The sequence below is a fragment of the Motacilla alba genome, chromosome 14 (genome assembly GCF_015832195.1).
Source record: "Motacilla alba alba isolate MOTALB_02 chromosome 14, Motacilla_alba_V1.0_pri, whole genome shotgun sequence".
In the NCBI taxonomy this organism is placed as follows: domain Eukaryota; kingdom Metazoa; phylum Chordata; class Aves; order Passeriformes; family Motacillidae; genus Motacilla; species Motacilla alba.
The window spans coordinates 16,060,133-16,071,940 of NC_052029.1; the positions used below are offsets into that span (position 1 = coordinate 16,060,133).

At 53.5% G+C, this 11,808-nt stretch overlaps 1 protein-coding gene across 1 annotated transcript; it reads left to right on the forward strand.

Annotated features, from left to right (window-relative positions):
* Positions 1–175: 175 nt before the first annotated feature.
* On the forward strand, positions 176–11,803 carry GGA2 (golgi associated, gamma adaptin ear containing, ARF binding protein 2). Its single transcript, XM_038151700.1, has 17 exons — positions 176–209; positions 803–887; positions 2,042–2,117; positions 2,580–2,678; positions 3,582–3,705; positions 4,186–4,289; positions 4,731–4,811; positions 5,500–5,637; positions 5,766–5,847; positions 6,733–6,852; positions 7,096–7,263; positions 7,485–7,540; positions 7,792–7,970; positions 8,773–8,942; positions 9,878–10,047; positions 10,469–10,579; positions 11,166–11,803. Exons 1-17 carry the CDS (start codon positions 176–178, stop codon positions 11,274–11,276), a joined length of 1,908 nt encoding a protein of 635 aa, XP_038007628.1. The 3' UTR covers positions 11,277–11,803.
* The last annotated feature ends 5 nt before the right edge of the window (positions 11,804–11,808 follow it).

Sequence of the window (11,808 nt, forward strand, 5' to 3'; positions counted from 1 at the left end):
AGCAGCAGCAGCCCTCCCCAGCAGCCTCAGGAGCACTTCCCCAGCAGCAGCAGCCCTCCCCAGCAGCCTCAGGAGCACTTCCCCAGCAGCAGCAGCCCTCCCCAGCAGCCTCACGTGGCTGCCCGCGGGGCCGGGGCAGCCGGAGCCGCTTCCTGCCGGGGCAGGGACGGAGCCCATGGCTGGCAGCGGGCAGCTGGAGCGCTGGCTCAGTGAGTGGGGCTGGGGCTGGGGGTCGGGGCTGCCGTGGCTGCTGGCTCTGCTGCTTCCTCCAGCCTGGGTGGGCGCTGGAGCAGCTTCACCTCCCTGGGGAAGGGGCTGCTGTCCCCACGGAACCCTTGTAGAGCAGTGTGGGTGCTGGCTTGCTGCATCTGGCATTTTCCCCATCTGTCCTGCCCATCCTCAGCCCCCAAAGCTGGCTTAGTGACAGAATGGGGAGTGGATAAAGCCAAAAAAGACTTTTTTCCTGAATTTAGCTGTGCTAATGTGTAAAGTGCCTGCGTTCCAGCACAAGTTTTGTAGTGGTCCCAGGAGAGCTGCCTGTAAGTGGTTTTTAAGTTTCTCCTGCTAAAAGCAACATCTGCTGTTGTCAGGCTGTGCTTGACTTTAAGCGTGTGCTTGGGACTATATTTTTAGGCAGACTTTAGTAACAGCTGTTTCCTGCTCATCCTGGATCTCCCCTTTCTGCTACAGAAAGCTCTGGAGCAGCGGCAGCAGCGAGGTCTGAGCTGCTTCCTGCTCTGAGCACTCCTCACGCTGAGGCTGGGCTTTCCTTCTGCCTCTCTTGTTTTTCTCCCTCTGTAAGACGAGGCCACCGACCCGAGTATCTCCGAGGAAAACTGGGAATGCATCCAGCGGTTCTGCGAGCAGGTGAACGCTGACGCAGAGAGGTAAGGCAGACACAGGGCTCTTTGTGTTCACCCAGGCTGTGCCTGGCTCTGAGCTCCCCTGTGGCTCTGCAGGAACGGGGCCTGGGGCCGTGGTGTGGGGAGCTGAGGGGGCTCACTGGGCTCCGCTGCCCTGGAAGCAGAAATGAGTTGGAAACATGAATTGGAAATGGTGTGTGCCAGTGTGATGGAGGGTGATGGCAGGGAATGGGCTCTGGCATCAGCTGCTGGAGCCCACAGGGCAGCAGCTCCTGCTGGCCATGCCCTGAGGAGTCTGGCCAAGGGTTCCTGCTGTGGGGTCCTGCAGGGGAGCCCCGAGGCAGCTCAGCCTCAGCTTTTCCTTCCAGCGAGGTGGAGGATCTCTGCTGAGGTTTCCTCACCTTCCAGCTGACAGTCTGGGCTCTGTGGGAAGTAGCAGGGACTAATTAAGCTAATGACCTGTCAAACCTTAGTAATCATCTGTGTTCAGAGCAGACTGAGTTCAGAGCTCATGGGCTGGCTCCCAGCGCTGCCCAGGAGCTGGCACAGGCTGCCCTGGCTGTCATTGAAGCTCCTGCAGCTGCAGAGCCAGCTCTGCTGGTGCCTGCTCAGGGACCCCCCCAGCCTGTCCCTGCTGCTCCCCCCCGAAGGACATACCCTGGGCAGGGCTGGAGGGCAGGGCTGGGGTCACCAGTTCACCCCTGTGTGTGCAGTGTCCCTGGGCAGGGCTGGAGGGCAGGGCTGGGGTCACCAGGTGTCCCTGGCAGGGCTGGAGGGCAGTGCTGGGTCACCAGTTCACCCCTGTGTGTGCGGTGTCCCTGGGCAGGGCTGGGTCACCAGTTCACCCCTGTGTGTGCAGTGTCCCTGGGCAGTGCTGGGGTCACCAGTTCACCCCTGTGTGTGCGGTGTCCCTGGGCAGGGCTGGAGGGCAGTGCTGGAGGGCAGTGCTGGAGGGCAGTGCTGGGTCACCAGTTCGTCCCTGTGTGTGCAGTGTCCCTGGGCAGGGCTGGGGTCACCAGTTCACCCCTGTGTGTGCAGTGTCCCTGGGCAGCACGGTGCCCAAGGAAGGGTGTCGGTGCTGCTGCGAGCCCAGCAGCTGCTCCTCTGTGCAGACCCAACCCAGCATTTGTTTTTCCTGGGAACTCGTGCATGGTGTGACTTGCTCTGCTCTTCCCCAGCCCGTGGTTTGCGCTGAGGCTGCTGGCACACAAAATCCAGTCCCCTCAGGAGGGGGAAGCTCTGCATGCTCTCACAGTGAGTACTTCCCTCTGCACACAAAGCATCACTGGGAATCAGGGGTGGCAGGTAGAGCAGACAGGATAGCTCTCTCCTCCTTTTCTCTTAGATGCCAATGTCTTTCTCTTTCTCTTGGAAGCCTCTCCATTTAACTTTCCCTTGCACAAGGAATACAGGAGCCAGGGCACAGTGGAGGCAGAAACTGCTTCTGTTCCTCCCCACGCTGCCCTGCTGAGGTGTTCTGTTGGTCTGCAGCTCTGGCTGTGCTGTGTCCACCAGTGAGGCAATAGCTCAAAAGTTGTTAGTGATGGGTAGAACAGAGCAGGTGGTCTTAAATGTGCTGCCTAGGAAAGCTGGATGAAGGAATAAAACACGTTCCTGCTGCATGACTTTCTCAGTGTCTGGTGTTGGTGGATGCAGCTGTCAGAAAGTTCTTAGATTTAGTAATATAGTGACAAAGTAACATTTTGTTTTCTGCAGGTGCTGGAGACTTGTGTGAACAACTGTGGTGACAGATTTCACGGTGAAATGGCAAAATTCAGGTTTCTGAATGAGCTGATTAAAGTGCTTTCCCCAAAGGTAGGTGGTGGTGCTTACAGGGGGTTTTGGGATAAGAAATGCAGCTCTGCTTTATCAGAGGCAGTGGGATCCTCTGGCTGTGCTCCTCTTCGTGGGGGTGGGTCTGGGCCTGCCTGGAACACCCTCTGAGCATCACACCCATCAATTTCCCTTTCTGGTGGCTCCTGCACACATTTACCACTGCTGCACGTTTCATTTTCCATTGCATCAGCCCGAGGGCAGAGCTGCAAAAAGCTGATTTCAAAGAAATGCTCAACTGAAGAACAAAACTCCTTGTCTCAGTCTCAGGCTTGATAACAGAATTTCAGTGAAGCCACTCTTTAAAGCACATATCACTGAAGACAATTCTGTTTACTGCTGTGAGAGGACAGGTATCATTTAATCACTTTGAAATGCCTGGCCTTGGGGAGGTTTGTGTTTTTATAGTAATAAAAGGAGTGGTCATAGGCAATTATGAGAGATATGGGAGAAAGCACCCAGATGCTGATAAGAGACAGTAACGTTCATTTCTGGTTTTGTTCAGTTTTCCTGTGTCTGGGGCTGGCTGAGGCCAGCGGTGTGGCTGCTCTGCAGCAGTTAAGGGGAGTGTTTAAAGCCAAGCACAGAATGTTTTCACTAAAATAACCTACTTTGGGTTTTGGAGTCAATAACTGATCAGAGAAGTTTGAAGTGGTTTAATTTTGATTGTTCCAGAACGTGTGTGTGATTCTCATACACTCCACAGCAGTTCTTGTGTTTCCTAACCCCAGGGTACACATTGTCAGCACTGTGAATAAACTCACAGGAATCCATTTTATCCTTGCTGTCTGCACAAAAATGCCTCGGGGCTGGATCCCTGTGCCAGATCTGGCACCAGTTCTTTGGGTTTGAGCTGTTTGTCTTTCTTTACTGTCTTGTTTTCAGTACTATGGAATTTGGTCTTCAGAAAAAGTCAAGTCGAGGGTCACAGAAGTGATATTCAGTTGGACAGTCTGGTTTCCTCAGGAAGTCAAAATCCAGGATGCTTATCAGATGCTGAAGAAACAAGGTTCAGTTCTGTTATTTCAGTTTCCTTTTTAGCCTCCCAAGCCCATGGTTTCCCCCACAGATATCTGCCCCCCTCAGCTTGTGACTCAGCTTTTTCCTGCCATGCTGTGTGTAAGGAAAAGGGACAAAGGTCCCAGGCTGGTTGGGTTCTCAAGGATGCAGGGAACTGTTTAAAGGGATTTTCCAAAGAACAGCCTTCCTGAGCCACAGCTCAGACCAGCGTGGAGGCCTCTGCTCACACTGTGTGCAGGGAAAAAGCACAGGACAGGCTCAGAAGTGATCTTTGCCCTGGAGTATCTCCCAGGGTTATGAGAGATGAGTTCAGAGGGATCCTGGGGTGGAATTTTTCATCCACTCCATTATATTTAGTAGTCCTCAGTGGTATTTGAATCCAGGAATCTGTGCAAAACCTCATGCACTGTTGAGCATCGAGGTTTCAGCAGCTTGGGCATCACTGAACCACTGCTGTTACCTGTTCCAGGGATTGTGAAAGAAGATCCCAAACTGCCAGAAGACAAAATTTTGCCTCCCCCTTCTCCAAGACCTCAGAATTCTATTTTTGACACAGATGAAGAGAAGTCCAAGGTAAGCCTTAGAGTCTTCATGCCCCACTCTCTGTTTCGTCCTGATGAGAAAGGAGGCTCAGAAATATTTTGGGAACTTCTGCTGATTCAGACAATCTCAGAATAAAGCTGATTCCTCCTGCAGTGCAACAGCTAGAGAACTCTCTGAAGCTTTGTCAGAAATGTTTCCTTAGTAAAAAGTGAAACTTTTTTACAGAAAAACATCAGTTTCCATGAAATCTCCCTAAGGGAGGGCTTCTGCAGCTCTTACAGAAGCTCTGCAGAGCCAGAGTCCCCAGTCCTGCCCAGCCAGTGTATGCAGGCAGCAATGTAACCTGGATGAGACCATGGGACAGGGGCTGATGTATCTCCAGGATGGTGGGAGCAGCAGCAGGTGTCTGTGGCTGTGATGTGTGCAGTGCCAGAGGTGCTGCTCACTGCTGCCCCATCTGTGCCCTGACAGCTCCTGGCCAGGCTCCTGAGGAGCAGCCACCCCGAGGACCTGCAGGCAGCCAACCGCCTGATCCAGAGCGTCGTGAGAGAGGTGGGAACCCCCCAGAGGCTCTCTGCAGCCACCGAGGGTGGGAGGGAACCTGGCCATTCCTTGGACAGGAGAGCCTCTGTACTGCCACCCCAGAGAAGGGGCCGTGTTCAGTCTTTCCAAATTATTCTGAGATTACAGCATGGGATTGTTTTGTTTTGTTTCCCTAAAATGTGCCATTGCCAGGAAGAGGGAATCTGTGAGTGTGCATGCAGCAGGACGCTTCCGTGTCAGTGGGACCTTGGCAGTGGTACTGCAGTAGTGGTTGGAAATTTCCAAAAATAAACTCAGTTCCCAGATGGAAAGAAGTCAGCTCTGTACAAAACTGCCTCTGTCCTGCATGCAGCGTGTGTGCATGTCTGTTGGCATGTTCTGTCTGAAGGAGCATCCCACTTCTCTGCTCACAGAGGAGATTTGGTTTAACAAAGCCCTGTGGTTGCTCTGAGTGTGTCATTCTATGTGGCAGAAGCCACCAACTCCCAGCTCAGATTTTGAGGTCACACTCGTGCCTGTGGTGAGATGTATTCCATATTCCACAGCACTCAGCCCGGGTGCCCTGATGGGGCAGCTGGGGGCTTGTTCTCGCCTGTGCTGCTTTGTGCCTTCTCTGCCTGCAATGAAATATTAATAGGTGTGACCCTGGGTGCTCCAGCCGAGTCATCATCTGCCTTTCTTTCATTTTTCATCACAGGAACAAGAAAAGTCAGCTCAGGTGTCCCGAAGAGTGAACACCATCAGTGAGGTTTCTGAGAATGTCAGACGTATGGATGAGCTGCTGCAGAGCTACAGGAGACACGAGTTATCCCCAGCTGACCGGGAGAGCCTACAGGTAAACGCTCTTTTTTCCTGCATAAATGCTCTTTTTCCTCCCTCTGCCAGAGGGAGCACCCCTGGCAGGTGGTGGCAGAGGCAGCAGTGTGGCTGTGGGTCCTGAGCAGCGGAACGTTCCCTCCCCAGGCTCTGCTGCAGCGCTGTGAGAAGCTCAGGCCGCTGCTCTTCCGCCTGGCCAGCGAGGCAGTGCCTGACGAGGAGGCTCTAGGTAAGAGCCCACGCTGCCCTTGTGCTCTTTGCAGCTGGGACAGGGCTGTGCCCTCCCTGGGAGGGGACTGATCGGTGCGTGGCACCCTGTGGGCAAGGCTCTCCACTCTCACCATGAAACCAGGCCCAGGGGAAGTGGCATTCAGTCTCCTCCTGCTCATCTCTGAGCAAGCTGGTAATTTTCACTTGGAGCCCAAAGTTAAACAGTGAATCTGTTTCTTAAGCTGAGGTGGTTTTCTGAGTTTTTTTGAGTTCTGATGTTCAGAGAACTGAAGGCTTTTGAGGCCTTTTCTCTCCAGAGACTGAAGTATAAACGCAGAAAGAGGAATATCTTTTGAATTTTTAGGTGTAATACCAAGGAAGGTGTCCTGGTTTCAGTTAGGGTAGAGTTAATTTGGTAAAAGCAGAACCTTTGAATTCCACAATTGGCATTTCATTCCTGTCCATACGCCTTGAAAATCTGACTGAAGCAATGGTTGCTGAACACCCGTCCTGAACAGCAGCCCCGAGAGTTCAACTGCACCTCACTCCTTCCTTTCATGCCATGGTGCCACGGCTCTTCAGCTGGGGAGCGCTGGGTTGTAGACTGAGGTGCACAGGGAAAACGTGTGGAGAAAAAGAAAGTGCAGAAGAGATGGCAGGAATGAGGAATGCTTTAGAGATGGGATAAGATTTCAAAGCGATCTTGATAAATGAGAGAGAGGCCTGGAATCAGCAGCTGTGTGTGCAAAATGGAATGAAAGGAGGAGCGGAGGGCAGCCTGCTCTGCTGGCCTTTGCTCCTGAGCTGCACTGTCCCTTCCCCACGAGCATTTTGGGGAGTGCTGTGGAACTGACCCGACCTTCCCCTGGAAGATGAGTGTTTTGTGTCTGCTCTGGTTCCCCAGCTGAGATCCTGCAGGCCAATGACAAGCTCTCGTGGGCGCTGGGGCAGTACAGGCAGGTCGTGGCCAGCCAGGAGGATGGGGATGGAGCAGGTTCAGCTGCCAGCTCTGCCCGTGCACCAGGTGAGGAGCCCCCAGGCAGCTCTGCCCTGCATGCCGGGTGGAGCGGGGTTCGGGAGGGAAGTGCTCCTCAGAGAACAAACCTGGAGAAAGTGCTGTAGCACGGGGAAGATATTCCGTAACCATCGTTTTCTCTTGCATACAGTTGACAGAAAATACTCCCCGAGTTCTCCGCCTCTGCGGCACGGCCGCAGCCGTGGATGTGCCGTCCTTTCCCGGCAGGCTAACTCTGTCTGTGCTCCCCAGCGTGCCGAGCAGCCCCGCGCCGCACCAGGAGCTACACCCTGATGGACTTCTCCGAGCTGGAGGCCACGGCCCCGGCCCCCCCAGAGCCCCGTGCAGACACAGCCTCGGCCCCCCGCCACGGCAGCACCGCCTCCACCTGCCTGCTCGAGGAGGAGCTCCACTCCCTAGGTCTGTGGGCGCACTTGAGCGTCACCCCCGCTACTGGGGCTCGTGGTCTTTAGTCAGGAGGGGAGCTTTGACTTCGGTGTCCATCCCAGGAGAAAGTGCAGCCTTCCAGATGGAAGCGCTCAGGGATGCAGTGTCTCCAGTGGTGTCAGACAGCAAAGGAAGCACCTGTGGAAAGCCCCTGTTTTCTGTAAATTACCTGTGGCATTTGCTGTCTTTCTTAGGTCTCAGCACCTCCCCTGTCACTCAGAAACCTCCCCCTGATTTTGGCCTAGCAGAGGTGAGTGATGCTCAGATACTTTGCTGTCTGTAAGGTGTAAAGGACAAAAATCAGAGAGGATTCCTGGCCTGCCTTTCCCTGGCAGCCCTCGTGGTGTACCACTCTGTTCTGAAGGGAAACTGGAATCCCTGTGCTCTCAGGTGCAGTTTGCTACCAAATGACACACATGTATTTCTGCTTTAGGTCCTGGTATTTGATAATCAAGAGTTCTTTTCAGTGCAACAGGTTTATTTTTGCTGATATTATACAGCATGGACCTGAAGGGCCTTATTTTCCAGCCTGCTGTACGCAATGGATTTAGGGAAGGTGTAAGTGCTGTTCACACCCTGGCACCACAGGAGGGCTGGGAAGACAGCTGTGCAGGGAAGAGTGAATTCCAGAGCCTGGATGAACAGCTCTCTCCACCATCCAGGACCAAGACATTCTCTTTGTAAGTAAACTCTTCATAATAGAGTCAGATTTGGGGGCTGAGGAATTATTTTACAGCAGAGAGATTTAGGAAAACCTTTCAGCTACCCCTGGTTAGTGATGGCAAGTGATCCATGCACACATTGGCTCTTTCCTGCACTTGTGCACTGGTTAGTTGCAGTTAATTGCACACCAGGACCTTCCAAGGGTCAGAAATTCAGGGAGACAAATCCCATTGGTTGATAAAAAGGTGATGTTGAGCTAAAAGAACAAAAACCTTACAGTCAGGCCTTTTTATAACAACCCGTCAGTCAAAAAGCACTTTGCTCAGCTTTCCCCAGACTGTGACAAGGTAGTTTCCAGACATTCAGTGGAAGCTTGGAACAGTTCACAAATCAAATTAATCTCCACAGATCTTCAGAGCAGGAGACTATTACAGTGTGCTTATACAGTCTGCCATAATACAAGAAACTTTACTGAAGATTTTCAGCTTCCTGTGATGTCTTTGAGCTGGAATTTACTTTGATCTGCCTGACTAGGGCTCCAGAGAAGCTGTGCACAGGGATGGCAGACTTCCAAAGCCCTAAACCTAAGTTTTACCATAGTAACAGAACCAAAATCTGCCTTAATGAATTTTGAAGCAGCAAGATCTTCCATAGATGATAGAGTTCTTGAATTCCTCAAGGACTCAGAGTGTAAGTCTGTAGTTTCTTTATACCTAAAGGGGATGAGGGATTGGGAATAGAGACAGACACAGCAGAAGACAGTACATTCCCTGTAGTATTCCCACTTAATACAAGCTTTCTGCATGCTTTTCTTTCCAGGGATTTATCACCAATGAAATTGCCCTTTCCAGATCTTCCAAATAACTCCGTGGCAGATCCTCCACTCCTCAGTCCAGGCTATGATCTGAAGCCTGCTGCCTCTTTGCATCCAGCTTCCAATGATGCTTCTCTAGAAAACATTTTTGTGCCTTTAATTTCAGTTACTCCAAGTGAGTACAGTTCTGTGTCCCAGCTCTGCTTACTAGAGGCTTACTAGAGCTCTTCCATGAGTTTTGCAGGACAGGAAGCCAAAGTAGCTTCATGCTGTGTGGGTCACTGGAGACAAGTAATGACTGTTCTGTGATGGGCTTAATGTTCCTGAGGATTTGAGCAGGTGCTAGGGATCATAGCATGAGAATGTCCTTGTCCTCTCTACTCATTGCTCGGGAGTTTTCCATCCTGGCTGATCTTTGTAATTTGCTTCTAAACCCTGTCCTTCACACCTTCAGTCAAGCTTTGAACAGTTGTTCCACTAAAAGTCCTAAAAGACACTTTTGAGTGGGAGTTGCCCCACTTCCTAAAGCAGGAAGCTCTTCATTCCACCTCTGCTGTTTGGTTTCACACTGAATGGCCCAGCTTTGCAGCTTGCCCCCGAGCATTTCCTGGGAATGCCACTCAGGGGTCTCAGCCCGGGGCCACAGAGCCTTGGCTCTCACTGCTGCTGGAACAGGGCAGGTGCACAGACAGCCTGATCTGCCTTCAGTCTCAAGGGAAGCTCTTAGCAGACTTTGGAAGGGCTGGATGGTGATCGTCAGGTGTGAATTTGCCAGCCGTGGATGGTAAGGAGCCAAATCTTGTGTGCACTCTGAAAGGCGCTTTGCTTTTCCCACCGTATCTCTGCTGGATCCACACCTGACTTCTCTCAAGGACTGGTGAAACCTGAGCTGCTAAATCCCAAAGGCAGATATTCAGATTCTGCCTGTCTCTGCCTTAGAGGCCGATGTAAATCAGGGGCTGTGTGCCACTTGCTCTGTGAGTTTGCCAAAGGAAGTAAAAGTTTGTCTGCATTTTCCTTTTTGCTGTTCCTTATCCCCTCTTTCCTGTTCGCCCTCAGATGGGAGAGGAGTCCAGGGTTTGATTCTGGCTCTCGATTTGTCTCTGGCAGGCACTATCTGCCCACTCACTGTGTATGACAGGAACGGTTTCAAGGCCATGCTCCACTTCTCCAGAGACCCAGCTCCCGGCCGACCAGACGTGCTGGTGATGGTTCTGTCCATGCTGAGCACCTCAGCACACCCCATTAGGGACATAGTGTTCCAGGCTGCAGTCCCAAAGGTGAGGAGCCTGTGGCAGGTAGCAGAGATGCTCAGAAATGTCCTGAGAAGAATGTTCACCATTTCTTGCTGGGCCTTTGCCTTGCTCGTGGGAAATGGCGTGGCTCCCTGTCTCTGCACGGGGATGCTGCTGTGCAGCGGTGCCTGTGGCATCGGTGCCTGTTTCACCCTGTGTGTCCGTGGCCTTGCTATGGCCAGAGGGCTCCAGAGCTGCTGCTTCAGCCTCCTGGCTGGGGCTCCTGCTCCCTGTGCTCGTGTAGCACAGAACTGGCTGTCTGGGAATATCTGTCTTTAGTTGCAGGCTGTGCTTTTACAGAATGAAGAGTCTGGCTGATGTATCTTTAACCAGCTCCGTGGCTCAGTGAGGCTCACAGCCTTTGCTGGCGTGGACTAAAAAGTGTTTATGTTGTTTTCTCTTTCAGACCATGCAAATAAAGTTACAACCAGCCTCTGGTTCTGAGCTGCCAGCCTTCAGCCCTCTCCTCCCGCCCGCAGTGCTGTCCCAGGTGCTGCTGCTCGCCAACCCACACAAGGTGCTGCTGCTGGGCGCTGGGAGATCCCCGGCTGTTTGTGTGAAAGATGGGGAGTGTAGGGGGCACATTCCTACAGGGGAGACTCCTAATGCTGGGGAGGTGTAGTGGAGAGACAGGGCACTCTGGACTGGGCTGGGAAGGTGTATTTTCTGTTCAAAGAGCTTTCCAGAGTTATAGTCTGAAGGGCTGTGTGGGCAGGAGCCTGCTCAGCTCTGGAGTATCTGCACTCAGAGGCAGCTCCAGGCACTCATGGTGCAGGTGTGGCAGCTGATGGAGCACAGGCACAAGTGATGGGTGGAAGATCTTTTGCATTGGTGGATGGTTATGAGACCCAAGATCAGTGTAAGGAACTGTCTCTGAGTAGGCTGGCCAGGCCTGGATTGCCAACATGCCCATGGCTGGTGTGCACAGGTCTTCCAGCTGCTCTTGTCTATCTTAGGAAGATCCAGGGTTTCCTTCTGTGCAGAGCTTCTGCAAGGCTGGTGTTTCCCCTGTCAGAGGTGACTCGCTGCAGCGAGGCCACAAAGGGTGAAGAAGTCTGGGAGTTTATAATCATGGTGTGCCCCTCTCTCCCTTTCTCTGCCAGGATCCCATCCGCCTGAGGTACAAACTGATGTTCAAGCAGGGCGTGCAGCCCTTCTGTGAGGCAGGAGAGGTGACTGGCTTTCCAGAAGCAGAGCTCTGGGGCAGGAGCTGAAGTCCCGCTGGCTCGGACACTGCCGTGTTGCCTTAGCCACAGAGGGGCAGCGACCGGCGACCAGCAGTGCTCCGTGCGGGCACCTTTTCTGGGGATCTGCCGCCTCCTTCCTCCTTTCCGTGCCCGGCAGGAGGAGTGCGGACTGGCTGCCTCTGCCCAGCCTGTCCCTGCAGCAGAGCCTGCTTCCCAGGAGCCTGCTGGGGAGCCCCGCCGCCTCCGTGCTTCTGCCATGCCCCTCTCCTGCTGCCTCTGGGCCCTCTCCCTTTACTTTTGAATTAAAAAAAAAAACAAACAAACCAAAGCGAATCGACACCAGCATTCAGCCTGTTCCAGGGACACAGGGCCTCCCCGGAGCCTGTGCCCGGTGCAGCGGGAGCCGGGGGCGGTGGGCGCCGGTACCGGCAGCGCTGGGAGGGAGCAGAGCCGTGCCCGGGGCCGCGGATCGGCCCTGCCCTGCTGCAGGCCCGGCCGGGGCCGCGGGGAGCGACCGGCCCGGGCACGGCCCACGGGCCCCGGGACCGCCCGGAGAACC

What these genes read in the sequence shown, in the direction of transcription:
- GGA2 (XM_038151700.1), top strand. Translation starts at nt 176, where the DNA reads ATGGCTGGCAGCGGGCAGCTGGAGCGCTGGCTCA. An exon ending in CTGACCGGGAGAGCCTACAG is followed by an intron (nt 5,638 to 5,765) that starts GTAAACGCTCTT and finishes TTCCCTCCCCAG; the next exon opens with GCTCTGCTGCAGCGCTGTGA. An exon ending in CAGCTCTGCCCGTGCACCAG is followed by an intron (nt 6,853 to 7,095) that starts GTGAGGAGCCCC and finishes TGTGCTCCCCAG; the next exon opens with CGTGCCGAGCAGCCCCGCGC.